General features: G+C 44.5%; 1 protein-coding gene across 1 annotated transcript in view; it reads right to left on the reverse strand.

Moving 5' to 3' along the window:
* The window catches only part of FER1L6 (fer-1 like family member 6), a 109,832-nt gene that overhangs the window by 43,402 nt on the left and 49,831 nt on the right, over positions 1-16,599 (reverse strand). Inside the window, exons 19-23 of the mRNA XM_040979455.1 lie at positions 16,263-16,387; positions 12,408-12,542; positions 9,142-9,291; positions 573-683; positions 187-348 (exon numbers count right to left, since the gene is read on the reverse strand). Of these exons, the coding sequence (XP_040835389.1) occupies positions 187-348; positions 573-683; positions 9,142-9,291; positions 12,408-12,542; positions 16,263-16,387 (683 nt within the window). The remainder of the gene's footprint in view (positions 1-186; positions 349-572; positions 684-9,141; positions 9,292-12,407; positions 12,543-16,262; positions 16,388-16,599) is intronic.

The following is a 16,599-nucleotide window of genomic DNA, read 5'->3' on the forward strand; positions in this document are numbered from 1 at the left end:
ACAACAGTATTTTAGATCATGCTTAAAGTTTGACTTTTCATTAACATGTTCTTTCCTGCACACAGAGGGCAGCCAAGACTTGGAAGCACCTCCCCATGCCATGTGGGAGGCCTCCATCTGGGGAAAATGAGGGATGAGTAGATGGGGGAAGGGATGAGCAGATGATGGAGAGCTGGAGGCACGCACCACTTCAAAAGTGTCCGCCTGGACATTGAAGTTTGGGTTGTTCTTGTAGCTCTGGATCACACAGGACTTCACCCCTCGTCCACCACACTCAATGAGAACCTGTGGTCGGTCCACAGAGAGCAGCTGGACCTTCTTCATCTCTCGAACTCCCCAGAAGAGAACCTGAGAAAGAAGAATCAAAGCCATGACCTATGCAGCCCATGCCTGCCCAGCTGTGATGTGCAAAAGGCAGGCATGTGCCTTGGGAACCACAGAATAGTGCAGCTCCTAGAAGGTCCATCTGGTCACGTGCAAGCTGCACATTCCCCTGTCCATCCCTCAACACCCCTCTGACAGCACAATCAGGGATGCTGCCTTTCTTGTTAAGGGACAGCTGTAAGCCATACCTCCACTCGGTATTTACTAAGCACTGGCCGGATGTTGGCAGGAACCGGGTAGATCTGGGTGATGTCTGGTGGCTCAATGGGAGGGAGAGCTTGCACTCCGGAAGCTGGGACCTGTCACACAAAACAAGGCCACACAATCACCTCCTCAGTAAGATATTCACAGTTTTGTCAACAAAAGTAAGGCATCTAGCTTATCCTGCCACAAAGTTCTTGCACAATGTTCCAAATTTAATTAATTGGTCATTGATAAATTCAATTATTTGACCGTTGATGTTATTTAATTATTTGGTCATTGATAAATTCATTTGCATGAGTGACAAGCATGAGTGAGCGTTGGGGTGAAGCATAAAGTTAGGAAACGGTTGTGAGAAAGTTCATGGTACAGGGAGAGAAGAAAGACAAGTAGCTAGATCCCCCACAAACTTGCAAAGTCCCAGAGGAATGATCACCATGGAGAACAAGAGACAGTTTGAACTCTTCCATCACTGCGGCTCTTCAAATCTCCAGAAAAGCCACAGTACATGACTTCAAAGAGATGTGCATTTAATACCGAAGAGAGAGATCTTGACAGTGACACAGAGAAATGAAGCCTTTTGAAGGCAGAGTTCCATGCTGAGAGGTGTCGTCTTGAGTATTTGGACTGTATGATGCTGCAGGACCATCATGGTGACTGCTGAACTCTCGCACAAAGGACTGAGTGTTCTACAAAGGGAGGGTTGCTCCCATTGCCTCTGCCATCCACTCTACCTTCAGATTCTGGCTCTGCACATACGTCCCTCACGAAGCCTTTCCTGCTTCAGTCCCAGCTGTTGCAGCCATGTCCCTACCTGCATGCCATTTCAATACAGCATATCTTCCCCAAGGGACTGAGTCAGGAAAACAAGCTGTATGGTTTGTACTTGCACAAACTGCGTTCCCTCTCTGATCCTTGGACATCAGACCAGACATGCTGTCCACCTGCTTGCTCAGGAGCAGGTGATTTTCCTCATGGTGGCTCTTCGCCTTTTCTAAACAAATGTACAGGAACTTGGCCAAATGACTCCATGCTCATTCCACATTCCAAGCCCCTCGAGTGGTGCTCCACGTAGGATGAGTTCTTGACACAAAATTATTGGCAGACAGACATATCCGGCACCTATGCTGGAAAAAGCCTAATTGCTCACTCAAATCAGCAAAGTACAAACATATCCTTGTCCCTTCTTCGCAGACCTATTCTAGCTGGCTGCAGCAGATGTGTTTCAGCTAATTATAAGAAAACTCAGAAAAAGAAGAGAGAAAACACAACGGGGCCCGAATAGGCTCTAGATATGACACTGCAGAATGAACAAGACCAGTTTAAGAAACTGCTGCTGATAAGGAGGAACACTCAAGACCACCTTATCATGAAAAATGAGTAATTAGCCCGACAGCCTCACCACTACGGGAGAGTTAATTGGTCCCTTGGTTTCAACAGTAAAGTCACAAAGCACCGGAGATAGTACCAGGGAAGAGGCTGCATGAGTACATGCTTGTCAAATAGCATCAGTGTCTCTTCCTCTTGAGGCTGCACAAGTGTTGGCATGGGCAATGCGCTGAAGGGTCTTTACTACATATGTGACTGAAAGATGCCCTTAAGAGCTCAGTCTAAGGGGTAGGTAAGAGCTGCAACCCTTAGGAGGCTGCTTGGAACACCCAAATGCCCTGTTACGTGTGAATCTGTGCTTTTCTCCAGCTTCCTGCTGCTGCACACCCTCAGCAGGCAGCACATGATGGCTCCGCTACTTGGGTTCCTGCCACGTGTGCAGGAAGTCTGGACTGAGATACGGAGTCCGGGCTTCAGCCTGGCCCAGAATTTGGAGAGTGAACCAACAGATGAGTAATTTCTGTCTATCTCTGTCCATCTCTGTTTCTCTGGCTTCCAAACAAATAAATGAAAATGCTTTGAAGAAAAGCGTTCAGGCCCTTGGAAGTTTCCACAATGTGGTAGAGATCGAATTACTTTACTTGCAGTCAAGATTAAACTTTTTCCCAGTAGAATTGATTAGTGGCTGGCTTACAAAATCACACAGTGTGCAGTCATTTGGTACATGGCATAAAGAAAAAAAGAAGGAGGGGGGTGGGGGATAGATACAAAGGCAAAATACTAAGAATGGAAGGCAATAAGGCAAAATTGCTTCATAAGCCAGCCTGCTCTAATTTCTCAGGTGAGGTGAAATATCGGGGCCTCAAAGTGGATCCAGCTTCCGGGCCAGAACCAGGGTAAATAGGTGAGGCAGCTATAATGCAGAATTCAAGAAGAGGCTCACGTCATGGTCATATACAACTCCAGTCTCTGCCCTGCCTGTCTGGGCAGGGAGGCAACCTAAAGTGTCAAACCCTCTCTCCTCCACTGTCCCCAACAGCCTGACATCTGTACTTTTGTGATACCTCCTGTTTGGTTCAATGGTCAGGGACCAAGAGGTTCCATCTTTTGCCAGCTATGAGCACATGGAAGTTTCTCTGTGTTTCTAAGTCTCGGTTCTGTCATTGGGAACGTAAAGATGGTGACGCCAAATTCAGAGTTGCTGAGAAGCATTCCTGAGGTGCCACACGAAGCACTTGACACACCTTCTGATACATAGGAAGTTTCCAAGGAGTCAGAGTAACTGGAAATCAGTAATCTTTACAAAGACTAGAGCTCAGGTCAATTCATCTTTCTATCACTGTTATATATATAAGCATAAAGAGAAAAAAATGATGAAAGCTACATAAAAAACATGAGGTAAAGAGGATGTATGCCTTGGGAGTCATAGAGGAGAGGAGAAAAAGGTGAAGGAAGAAGCAGGACAAAAGTGATATTTGAACAAGTAAGGGCTGATGGTTTTCCAAATTAATTAAAATATGAAGGCACAGTTATGTAAGTTCTGCAAAGCATAACAAGATAAAGAAATTCCCACTTTAATGCATCATTGTAACATTGTCCAAATTCACAGATTTAGACAAATATCTTCGAAATAACCAAGAGGAGAGAGGAATAAGTTCACTTTAAAGGAGCAATCAGCTTCTCAGCCACAGAAATGGAAGCCCAGATGTTGGAATAATCCCTTCACATTGCTGAAAGAAAATTGTCTTCAACCCACAGAAACGGAAAGACTCAAAAGGAAACACAGTGTGTTCAAAGTCAAGCAGTGAGCTTGTGGCAGACCAGACGTAGCCAGGAGTATCTTTGCTAAGATACCCTTGTGTAGTCAGTGCAGCCAGGAAAGGATCTTAGAGTGAGTTAAGTGAACCTGGTGATCGCTCGTCCCAGAAGAAGTAAAGTGATCTCCCATGACAAACTTGGTAATCTGAGATTCTTTTCAAAGTCAAGGCAGGATTTCTGATGGGAAGTCTTAATACTATGTTAGGTTCAGTCTGCTTTTCTCCCTGGGCCCCTCACTGACCTACTTGTATTTGGGTGAATAGTTCCACAAAGGTGTTCATAAGTTATTAACAATAACATGGAGAAAGACCACAGAAAAGTTGTCTGATTAACTTAGTCACTTGACTTGGACCACAAACACAGGGAAAGCCCGTCTCTCTCTTTTTTCTTTTTTTTTGTTTCAAGTCATAGAATTTAGGTTTCAGACAGGAGGAGAAAGATTTATTTATTTTGTACCATAGAGACAAAGACTATTTTTTTTATTTTATTAGTTGCATTGCATTATGTGACACAGTGTTATGGGCACTGGGATTCCCCCTACCCCTCCCCAAGCCCTCTCCCCATGGCGGATTTCTCCACATGGCTGCGGAGACAAAGACTATTAAAGATACACAAAAAACATGGAAGGAAGGTTCTAGAAAGATCAATGGAGAGGTAGAATGGGATTATAAGAAATCATAATTGCTCTGTAAGTCCCCAAAGGCTGTTCACTACACAAGTCTAGGAGGCAGCCATCACAAAGGCCAAATGGAATTGCCCCTTCTTGTGATATACAATAAACTGGTTCTACAAGAAAGCTAAAGAGATCTTTGCAGAATTGGGAAGTATGTCATGCAGAATAATGGCTCCCCAAATATCTCCACATCCCAATCTCCATAATATGTGAATACATTGTGTTATATGACAAAAAGGACATGGAAGATATGACTCAATTAAGGATATTCAGATGTGGAGCATATCCTGGGTTATCTGGGAAGGCCCAATATAATTACAAAGAATTTTTAAAGGCAGAATAAGAAAGAAGGGGAGAGAGAGGGAGAGGGAGAGAGAGAGAGAGAGAGAGAGAGAGAGAGAGAGAGAGAGAGAGAGAGAGAGAGAGAGAATCTTCATCTCTTGACTCACTTCTCAGCCAGAGCTGGATACATCTGAAGTCAAGAGCCAAGAGCTCTTTAAGATCTCCCTTGCAAGTTCAGGGGTCCAAGTGCTTGGGTCAACCTTCACTGCTTTCCCAGGCACCTTAACAGGGAACTGAGTTGAAAGTGGGGCAGACAGAATGCAAACCGATGTCTGCATGGATGTTGTCTTAACCTGTCATGCCATAGCACCAGCTTCAACAAAGATCCTTTTAAGGGGAGGCAGAAAGATCAGAGTCAGAAGAAACATGATGGTGGCAATAACGAAAGCAGGAGAGAGAGAGAGAGAGAGAGAGAGAGAGAGAGAGAACTACACTGCTAGCTTAAAAATGGAGGAAGGGTCTCCAAAGTGATGCAGCAGCCCCCAGATGCCAGACAAGGTAAGGACGCAGACTCTCCCTGGAGCTTCCAGAAGGAAAACAGCCGTCATTTAAGCGCAGTGAGATTTCTTCAGATATATGACCTCCAGAGCTACATGATAATAAACCTGTGCTGTCTTAAGCCACCATGCTTATGGAAATTTTCTGTTATTCAGGAAGCAAAATATTCTAAGAAAGGAAGGTAACATTTTTAGAGTACTCAAGCAGAAAATAATAGAAAATTTCTGAGATAGAGGATTCTGAAAACAAGAGGATGATTATAAAACTACTTTAAAGTGAGTGTGCTAAATATAGAGAAGGAAGGCTAAAGGAACAGAAAGCAAAAGTTCCAAAAGCAATAAAAAGACGGTTCTGAGAGCACAGTGGGCTGAAGTGCTATGAGTGGCCCAGATAAAGGCCTGAGAATTGAAACCTGCCCCATATGAAGGTTTACTAATTTTACAAGCAAATAAAGACAGTCTGTGATATTTTATTGAGAAATTATGATGCACAACATATGGCTGGCTTCTGTGAGTGACATAAAGATGAATCTCATCTATGAACTGCAGTCCTGTGGACCCTGGCTTTACATACAACCTCTTTCCCTTTTTCTTCCTTTCCAAGGTTACAGTCCTAATCCAAGCCACCCTTGTCTCCAGTCTGGATGACCTCAAGTGTCTCCCAATAGCCTCCCTGCTCACTACTTTGCTTCAGAACACACCTGCATGCATCACCCAGCGTGCATCACACGATGTTGAAAGCCCCCTCTTGCCTTCCCTTCTCTCCCAGCTGAAACTCAGTGTGCCCACAAGGCTCCATGTGCTCCCTTCACTCTGACTTCAGCCAGCACGCCCTCCCCACCAGTTACTCCTCCTCAGCCTCCTTGCAGACACACTCACATTTCAGTGTCCAGTGTTGGCTGTCCCACCCTGCCATGAAAGCTCTTGCCCGTCTTTCTCATGGCACTGTCCCTTCCCCCTTCCACTCCTGACCGAAGCATCACTCTCTCAGCAAGCTTTCCCTGGGTGCCTGTGGCGTCAACCCTGCCCCTGTTCCCTTCTTGCCTTGCTGTGCCTTTTCTCCTCAGCACTCACCACACTGTAACCAGCATGTCTGATTTGCATTTGCTGTCAAGTGCCCTTTACACAGTACTGCCTATTGTCTCTATCTCATGTGTAACACAGAAAGACAGAAGAAGAGAGAGAGATCTAGCTTTTGGTTCTGTCCTTAAATGCTTGCGACAGCTAAGGCTGGGTCAGGCTGAAACCATGAGCAGAGACTGTGGCGGAGACTCAGACATTTGCACAGTCCCTCGCTGCCCTCCAAGCTATTCTGTAGCAGGAATACTGAACTGATCATTGAGTGAGGACTTGTATCTAGGCACTCAGATACAAGCAGCTATGGGCACCCCGTAGAGTTCTGGCCTCTTTGTCACAACACCCACCTTGAGGAATCACCTCTTGTTCAAAATTTCTACGTTGGCTACGTTCATGGAAAGGTAAGTGGGGTGGTGGAAGTTGGAGTGGGCTGGGTAGGCAGATGGTTCATAATGAGCAAACAGCATGACTAACAAGAGCAGAGTAAATCAGTGTCCTGAGATTAGGGAGTCTGAGTCGTCTAAATAAAAAGGGCACAGTGTGTATATAGGAATATGCTAAAATATGAACCACGGGAAGTGTTTGAAGACAGGCTTGTGGAGTGCCTAGTAAGTCAAGCTGTGGAAACATGATATACTCTGGAATAAAATTTTCTCCTCATGAGGTAGCAATTATACAAAAAAAATGTGGTTAAATATATTAGGATATTAATGTTTGAAAAGAATTTAAAATTTTTTCTTAAACATAAAATGATTTCATGTATTTTATTGGCATAATTCTAAGATAACCATGCTTCAATTCCTCTCTCCTTACATTAACCCCCTTCCTTCTTTCCTTCCTTCCTTTAGCAAAAAAAAAAAAAAATTGTTTTGAAAAACCTTTATTACAGGAGTTGTTGAAATCTTTACCATACTGACAGGCTTTTCTAATCCCAGATGGTGATATAATAGCATCTGTTTCTTATAACACTCTTTTTTGTATTTGGAGAAACTGATGTTCTCCTAAAAATATTTTAGGGAATGTTCCATTGGCAAGTGGGGAGCCATTGAGGATTTCTGAGATTTTGACCTACTTGTATTCTGGAGGCAACCTGAAGGAGTGAGCAGACTGGAAAACCACCAGATACCCAGGAACCAGCGAAGAAGCCAATCAACGTTTAGATGAGAATTGAAAGTGTCCATGGGAACTGTGAAGGAAGCACCCACAGGACTGGTCTCTGAACACAGCAGACACAATACAAAGACTTAAAGCCAATTCTGAATGTGCAAGCCAGAGTATCTGTCTGGGAAAAAAGAACAGGACTAAGAGGCAGGCTTGCAAGCCATATGGTATAGGGGAGGAAATGGAAAGCAAAGGTTTTCTGTACTTCATCGAAGAACAAGTACATTAAATCCTTCTGAGACAGTGAAGTGTTTTAGTGATGCAGAAACTAAATAAGCCATCCATGGTTGCAGCTGGGGACCATCAAAGGCATCTTCCAGCCCAACTTTCTCAGCATGTATGAAATCCAAAGGATAAGACAGCCACTCCGATGATCAAATCACTTTCTGAACAAGTGATCAGATTGGAAGATAGTCTGAGGAAACCCTAATAAATGGTATCTGTCAGGCCACTTTCCTCCAACCATGCTGCTTCTTTTAAATCAGTGACCAAGAAGCAGCTGTGCATCTCACTAGTGAGCCTCGCTTAGTGCAGGAGGGAGAGGAGGAGAGCTGGGAACACGGACCCAGAGAGCTGAATCGTCCAAGGGCTTCTCAGGCTCCACTAATTCATCCCCAGTCAACAGGTGAAGGGACTCAGGCCCAGAGCACTCAACAGAAGCAGCTTCGTGTAATGAAACCAGCCCAGCTAATCTGAGCCTTGGATTTGACACATGCAAAAGCCAGTGTTGGTCCAGAGTAAGTTTTCACAAGTCAGCCATTTGCCCAGCACCTTTACCACTCCCTGCTACTATTTGAAACCACTTTTAAAAGATTAGAACCAGTTGTGTTTTTAAAAGGAAACTTCATGTTACTAGGTTAAAAATATACTTACTATGAAAGGAAAATAATCTTTAAAATCAAAGAAATGGAGATAAAAACAGTGTTATCGAGATACACAGTATGAAAGATTTCCTAGACTTTCATTATTTGGAGGGACAGGTGTTCAAAATGTAGACTTTGGGAAACACTCCTTTCCAGTTGTTTCCATGTCCCATTTGGTCACCTACAGGGCAGTTAGACTTCGTGGTTTGCCTCTGTTTTCTGAAAAAATCTTCCCAGACACAGGCTTATAAATTCTCCTAGGCCTTAAAGTTAAGCATGTGATATAGCATAAGCAGAGATGGTCTTCAAAGGTGTCATGTCAGTTCTCAGTGCAGTCACCAACCAGCTGCATGAGCAATTAAGTCAGGCAGCTCTGGCTCTCATCTGACTACTTCCCGCAGTGAGACTGGGGCAGGTCTGGTGTAATGAAAGGTGTATGAGAGAATGGACACAGTTCTGCACACACGATGCCCACAGATATTTGTTCCCTTTCTTCTGTGCATCTTTTCATGTTCTGTACTCAACTGAGGAACTCACACAAAGAAGCTGATCAAGCACTACTGGCCAAACCTGCAAGCATCTTTCATCTTGGGATTCTGATTTATCAGCTCAGAGGACCTGGGATTATCTCAAGTCACCTAACTTCCTAAAGGGCACCTCTCAGATCTGCAGGAAGGATCACCCCCAGATACACAACAACAGAGAGGGAACCAGGCACAGCATGCTCAAAGCAGCCATTCAGCCACAGAGATCAGGTAGACACACACAAGGCAGGTGCAACTTCTGCTTGGCTCACCTGCAGCAGTTCAAACACGGCGAGGAGGTCCCCTCCAGAGAGGTTCCCACAAAAGATGGGGTGATAGCAGAGCTTGGGTGGCTCATAGTCCTGGTCAGCGAGCTTCACAACAGGAGCGGCCACTGTGGCACCCAGATATTCCGGCTTTCCCTAAGGAAAAAAGAGATGATGTTTGGTCCCCGTATGGTGGCCTACCTGATTCTCACCCACATCAGCACAATTCTGCAAATCTACTTCTCCAAGCTGTTAGCATCCATGTGTTGCTCCTGCTGACTGTCTTGCTTGCTTATTTCAAGAGACTGCTGGCTGGTTAAACAGGCTCCCAGGTGAAAACCAAGAGGGTCACCATGGGAGTGACTTAAATCTGTTGTTTTTTATCTTGGAGGTCTCAGGTCAGATGCTTCAAGGTTTTGAGCCTCATAACTAAAAATGGATTAAAAATAATGTCTATGCATAAAGAGAAATGCAATGCTGTAACTGGAATACTATAAGTACCTGATAGGTGCTAATATGGTGGTGGTGATTACGTAGTCCTGCCATAAACTGTACTTGTATAAACATAGATCAACAGATGAATATTGACAGAAAAATGCATAAATAGACAAACGGAGAGGCTTGAAGTTTCCATTTCCCTAAAAATTATATAAGGCTTCCCCAGCCCTGCTCCCAGGATCCTGGTTCCCTATTCCCCTAGAAGCTCCATGGACTGGATTAACCGCTCTGGTTAGCTATTTCAGGAACCCCAGAAATGTAAGCTCCATGGGGGAAGCAGACTGCCTATGGTCTTCACTGCTATGTGTCCATGGCCCATGGAAGGCTCTCAAGGCATAGTTGCTGAGTAAAAGTTGTTGGACCCATGAGCCATGACCTCCACAGTGTAGAACCCACATTCTCTCTTGGCTGGGGTTAGGTCTTAGCAGCCACGCTGCCTCACTGCCTGACTCCCAGCCTAGCACTTATATCCCCAGCTGCACAGGGAAGCTCAGGTTGCGGGTGGAAATGGGACTTCAGTTCAGCTAGGCTTGAAAACAAGCCAAGCTACCTGCTGGGGTCAGACCTATCTCCACTATGGGTAGAATAAGGGTAGCTGAATATTATATGAGTGATCTGCCCAATTACTTGCTTCTATGTTTTATCAATAGAAATGTTCATTCAAATTAACCTTGGAAACAAAAGTGCAACCCAAGAAGCCAATGTACAAATAGAACTTCAGTTGTTACAGAGTCGGCAGACCCTTTCTTACAAGGGATAAAAGCCACTGGGAAACGAGACAAAGTTCTAGGATGGAGGCATCGGGCAGCAGTCCATTTCCAAGCATTTGCTCCTCACTGTTCTTTGGGCCCCATTTAGCAGCAGCCATCATCATGAACATGATCTTTTGCATGGCCATCCAAAATTTTTTCCAGAAAGAAAGTGCAAGCTTTCATGTTTTCTTTCTCTCATATATTTTCTTTTCCTTTAGATTCATGAATACAAGGTCGCCTTTTTTTTTTTTTCTGAAAAGAATTTGACTTAGGATCTATCCAGCAAAGGCCATCATCGAACAAAGACATTTAGAAAGGAAGTGGAAAACCACGGGGCAGCACAGGAAAATGCCAGCACCAAGATGCCAGTGCAGCAGGCACTTTGAAAGGTGCTTATCATTAATCATGGCTTTTCAACTAGACAGTAAACTCTTCTGCAGGAAGCCCGTTGTGGGAAGCAGCATGAAAAAGGCTCTTATTTTGTGGCTTTGCCTAAAAAAAAAATCTAACTGCCAGGCTGAATAGTAAAGATTGTCTTTCATAGATATACATATAGCCCCAACTTACGGCTGAAGGACGGGGCCTAGCAGGAGGGAGGGGTAGAACATCAGCGTGTGTGCATGTATGGGGGAGACTGTCAGAGTAACCACCACAAATGCAGGAAATAGAGGATCTGGACCACATGTACTTGGCTCTGCCTCCAGGTGATTGATCTTGCTGTGTCTGTCTCCTCTTGCAGAAAGATGGGGGGAGAGGCCTCCCTGCTCACCTGGAGCCTCACGCCCTAATCCCTCCTGACCTTGTTTTCAGGGCTGCCCTGAAGAGGCAGCTCCACAAGGGCTCCTTGGAACATGTCGCAAGTGATACAAGGAGGTTTTTAAACATGGAACAAAACAACCTATGAAAAGATGAAGCACGGCTGCTAAAAGGTTTGCACCCAAAGAAACATCCACTTTCGTTCCATTTTCCAGGAACTTTCCAAGTACCTTCATGTGTTCATGTTTCTAGAATCTCCTGAGGAGACAGAGACAACAAATAAAAAGACTAAAACTACCTTTTAAACTGCTTAACTTGAAAAAAAAATTTGAGTAAGTCAAGAAAAATCTTCCAGGAAGCTTTGGTGTTTCCCTGAGGATTCCAGAGCAGAAACAGTTTTGCAGAGGAGTAAGCTGGTTAATATCCTAGCAGAAAGGGGACAGAGATGACTGCATCATTGCATAGCTTCGAAGCAACAGCCTAGGAAAAGAGAGTCCCAGTTATGAAGACTGAGTCACTGGAAAATCCCCTCCATTGCCTTCCAGCCAGGGAGACCACTAACCACCCCGTGTTTCAAAAGACATGGACATTAAACAGCAGTAACCTAGAACCAGCCAGGAGCTGGGTGCAGCAGTGGGTTGCTTTATATAACTATGGCATTGTGAAAGAAGTGTCTAAACAGTAATTGTTGCAAACCAGATCTAGTTTTAGTGTAATTTAGTGGGAAATATAACGTAAAAAAAAGAAACCATTAGTAAAGCAAATAATCATCACCAAATCTCTGAGCCCTGTGAATTACTGCTTAGAAAACAGTAATTTCAGGTCCAGCACAGAAGTCTAACAGCTAATGTCTTCGCCTTGCACATGCCAGGATCCCATATGGGCGCCAATTCTAATCCCAGTAGCCCTGCTTCCCATCTAGCTCCCTGCCTGTGGCTTGGGAAAGCAGTCAAAGATAGTCCAGAGCTTGCACCCACATGGGAGAGCCAGAAGAAGTTCCTGGCTCCTGGCTTTGGATCAGCTCAGCTCTCGCTGTTGCGGTCACTTGGGGAGTGAATCAACAGAGAGAAGATCTTCCTCTCTGTCTCTCTTCCTCTGTATATCTGACTTTCAAATAAAATAATAATAAACCTTTAAAAGAAGGCAGTAATTTCTGTGAGTGATCCTGACCATTCACTGTGCAAGGCTGTCCTTGCCTTTCACTTGGAGCAGCCTAGGTCAGTGCGACACTGTGAGGGAGGCTCAGTGGGCCCCGGGGAAACTCACCACAGTATCACTGTCATAGAGCTCCACCACCACCAGTGGCGGGGATTCCACCAGCTCCTTCTCGTCCCCGTGCAGCACCACCTCGTTGAACAGCAGCATCTGGTTCCAGGTCGGGGACAGGGTCTGTGGGATGACCTGCAGGAGAGACCAGAGGAGTCACTTGGCTGTGTTATGGGAGTCTCCACAGTTCACCCAATGTGAGGCAGAAAACCCATCACCACTGTGGTTCAGTCAACATTCAAGCAGTTCTGTAACTGAGTGACCACTGTGTCCTGAATGCTAGGGTGGGAGGTATGAGGATTCTCTGCCCTGTAAGAGTACGTGTTCAGAAGTTTCATGAGCAGAGCAGTGTTACCATCTTACATACATAAATGTTGACTCACACCTGCAGTATCATGGTAATGTCGATGGGTGCTAGGTACTGCATTTTATGGGCACCATCACATTCAAATCTCATAATAACTCAGGGAGGTCAGTACAGTTTATATTCATTTTAAAGGCCAGGAGACTGAAGCTCATTTGTTCAGAATCTGCAAGAGATAGGACTTGGATCCAACCTGGATCTTCTGGCACAAAAGCCCAGCCTGCTAACTTCTTCCACCCTCGCCAAGAACAGGCTAGTATTATCGCCATTTTATCAACAGGAAAACTGAACATGAGGGAGATCTCTGGTGCTTTAATTTTGGTCACTTAAATTTTGCTGTCAGTTCCCTGAAGATGAACATTGTATATTCCTTATGAAATTATATTCCTTTCCTCAATTGTTGAAATGTCAATGGAGTAGTCACAGGATGTGGTTAAGGACTTGCATTATTTACAATATATAGTTTACTCAATACTATGTCAATTAGTACCATAACATTGTATATTGTTGCTGATGTTATGTTTGGGCTTTTGATTGATCGGGATTTTATTCTGTTGGCTCTGCCTTCAGACCAGAGAAGGTCTCCCCAAGAAACCATTGAACTTATCTGGATGATAAGATGTTGTACTCTATGTTTGGTATATGCTTACAATGAGCCAAAGTAGACTGTCTTTCATCCTTCATCTTAAGTATTTAGTTTAGTAACTAAATGCTAACCATACAGGATCACAGCAGCTACTGGCGCTGGAAAATTTTCTGAAGTAGTCTTAATTGCTCACTGACCCATCACTGCTTACTTTAGAAAGGATGGGAGAGAAACCTGGCTGGATTAACGTCCTAGGCTCCACAGCCTACATAAAATCATCGCCTCAGCTTTACAGCAAATTGTCTCCAGCTATGGTGTTAAAATATTCGCACTATGGTCACAAAGAAACATTTTTATTGCTGTTATTTAGGAGAGTCATAAAAATATTATGTATTTCCAGACTTTTCTTCCTTTCTGCTTTTTACTTTTAGAGCATTTTATGCCTCAGACACAATGAGACATTTAACAGAACATTTCTAGGGAAATCATACACTTCTGGCAGGAAAAGAACAGCTTCAATCAAGCAATAGAGACAAATCAATGTCACAGCACAAAGTTACCCTGAGCCAGTGACTGATGTTTCAAAGAACCATGTGTTTTATTGTTACCGCTTTTGAAAACAGAAATGTGATCTCTTGTAGCATGAACCTGACAGTGTGACGCCAAAACAATTCATGATCTTTACAGCAGCTCTCCTGTAGAAAGATTTCTCTATCTTCCTTGGTAAAGATGACAGCAGTAACCATTCATCTTGTGTGTAGCAGCTGCTCAGTAGCTATAAGGGTACTTCAAAAAAATTAATAAGAAATGGCACAAAAATAGTGCCTCAGTATGGTTTGTCCAAAATGCAAGTTTTACACTTGGAAATGTAAGCGGAATACAAGTGTGAGCGCTTGGAAGACTGCTCACATTTGTATGAGTGAATGCAGCCATGAACAAAGGGAACACAAGGTCACCTTTGAGAGGCGACACAGGCTCACTGAAACAGGACACTGTCCCCTTTTCTTCCAGAACATCCATTGTGAGTGTCATTTCTCAGGGTCTTTCTCAAGGAGCTGGGTATTTTATCTGTGTTAGATGGAATTCATTGGGAATACTCCCTAGGAGGGGGCTCTGGTTGTGGATAAAGAACAGACTCAGATAACCCTTGATGGAACCTTCATCTCATTACCTACCTCATGTCTAACCTGGCCAGGTGATGTAACCTCTCCAAAGGTTCCCTCATTTCAATAGTTATCATATATATTGTGCAGCTGCTATGACTATGATCATTGCCTGAGACTGTGGGTATTAGGTGCCTGGCACACAGCTCTGTTGTTCAGCCCACTCCATCACCATTCACATCCATATATAAATGAGTAAACATGTACTGGCTGACTGCCACTTGCTAGCCCTGTGCACTGGGGTAATCATGCCTAACTAGGGACTGTTCACAGAAGGGATTTCACTTAGTATTGCAAAACCAACAAACGTAAGGCTTTGGACTTGATCCCAGGCAATGGCACTCCAATCTATACTCACAGTCACCATGTTATTTACCACCTTTCACAGGAGTGAGGGAGTATTCTGGTGTCTTCTAGCTCCCAGCTCAATCACTGAACAAGCATGAGACCATGTTATTTTGAGGGTTCACTCAACTCCTCTCCCAGACAGAACTATCCCCATTGCCCTGTGGGTTTTCTAGGACTCTGAACAGCTTAGCTTGGTGGGGCTTACTGCACCATTACCAGTTTACCTGTCTAAAGGACCATACATGCCAGGATTGTGCATTACGTGGGAGCAGAGTTTGGTCTCCCACATTTCCCAGAACCCAGAGCCAGCACTCAATAGGTACTGACTGAATGGGTGTGATGTTGACCCCATCACGCTGTCAGTCTACATACCATAAATCAAGATGTAGTCTCATCCATCAGCCAGGCCACAGGCCTTGCCTTAGACCAAAAATGTTATCCCTGTCAATATCAGCCAACAGAACAGCCAACAGAACAGCCACCATTTATCAATTATTATATACACTTAACTTTTTTGCTTCTTCAAAACAGCTCTATTTTAATATGACAAGCCTGTGCTGTGCTCAAACACATGCAGCAAGAAACTAGGGCTGGAAAGCAACCTCGGGGTCTCTAAGCGTCAGCTCGCTGAGACAGGCAGTTCTTTACTGAGCTTCCTTCTCTCCAAGCAGCAAATCAGAGAATAGAGTAAACCCTTGGAAAAGGTGGACTAATGAGAAAGGTGTGCCACTGGACTTGTGTTGCTTTAGCCTGCCAACACTCAAGGCATAGAAAAGGGGGAGAAAGCACAGAGGAAAGGGGACATAGATTCAGCTCCTGGAACGCTCACATCTGTTCAGAAGCAGTTGAATAACATAGGTATTGAAAGGGTATATCCTGCACTCAACACACACACACACACACACACACACACACACACACAGAGAGAGAGAGAGAGAGAGAGAGAGAGAGAGAGAGAGAGAGAGAGAGACTTGATAAGCCCAGAGCTTCCAGACTGTAAAAGTAGAACTTTTCTCTCTACCAAGAGCCTTCCTGGAAAGAAACAAAAATGGCTCTAAGTTTTGCATGGATTATCTAGGCTGTCCTGTCACTCGTTGCTTCCCCACCACATTTGACGCTGTACCTGGCACATCTACAGCTGCTCTAAGGGCACCAGATTCCTTTTCCTCCTGGTTCCTTTTTCTTTCCCAATCTGCCTTTGCCTTGAGATTTGCAAGACTGCAGTTTTACATTGAATCTTCTCCAGATCAGTCAGTCCTTCCTGGCACATATCGGCTGCTGAGTCTGAAACACCCGTGTACCCAGAGACACACATCTGTGCAACGTGGCCCGGTCTACTCCAGGTCTCCAGTGGGGTTTGCTGCAGGAAGGAGACAGACTGGATTCCTACTTACCTTTGTAGTCTGGCAGTGGGAAATGAACGTGACTTTGGCAAAGGGATCTGAAAGTCCATTGCTGTCAGCCGCAATGAGGCCCCGAGCTTGGTACATGTGAGCTCTGAGCTGAAAGATGTGCCGGGCTGAGGGAAGATTGTGAAAGTGACAGGCATTAGTGGCTTTTGACGAGCAGTGTGTAACTACATCTATCCTCAGACAAAGAGACCGGAGAACCATTCTCCTCTGAGGCCAGCACGGAAGCTGTGAAGAAAGACATAAAGCATAGAGTGTAATTTGGAGCCAGGTGTTCTCTGGTGTTCCTACTATATACTGTGTGTCTTGATCTTCACCACAC

This window comes from Ochotona curzoniae, unplaced genomic scaffold (assembly GCF_017591425.1).
Source record: "Ochotona curzoniae isolate NIBS_2020 unplaced genomic scaffold, NIBS_Ocur_1.0 contig_3190, whole genome shotgun sequence".
NCBI classification, from domain to species: Eukaryota; Metazoa; Chordata; class Mammalia; order Lagomorpha; family Ochotonidae; genus Ochotona; species Ochotona curzoniae.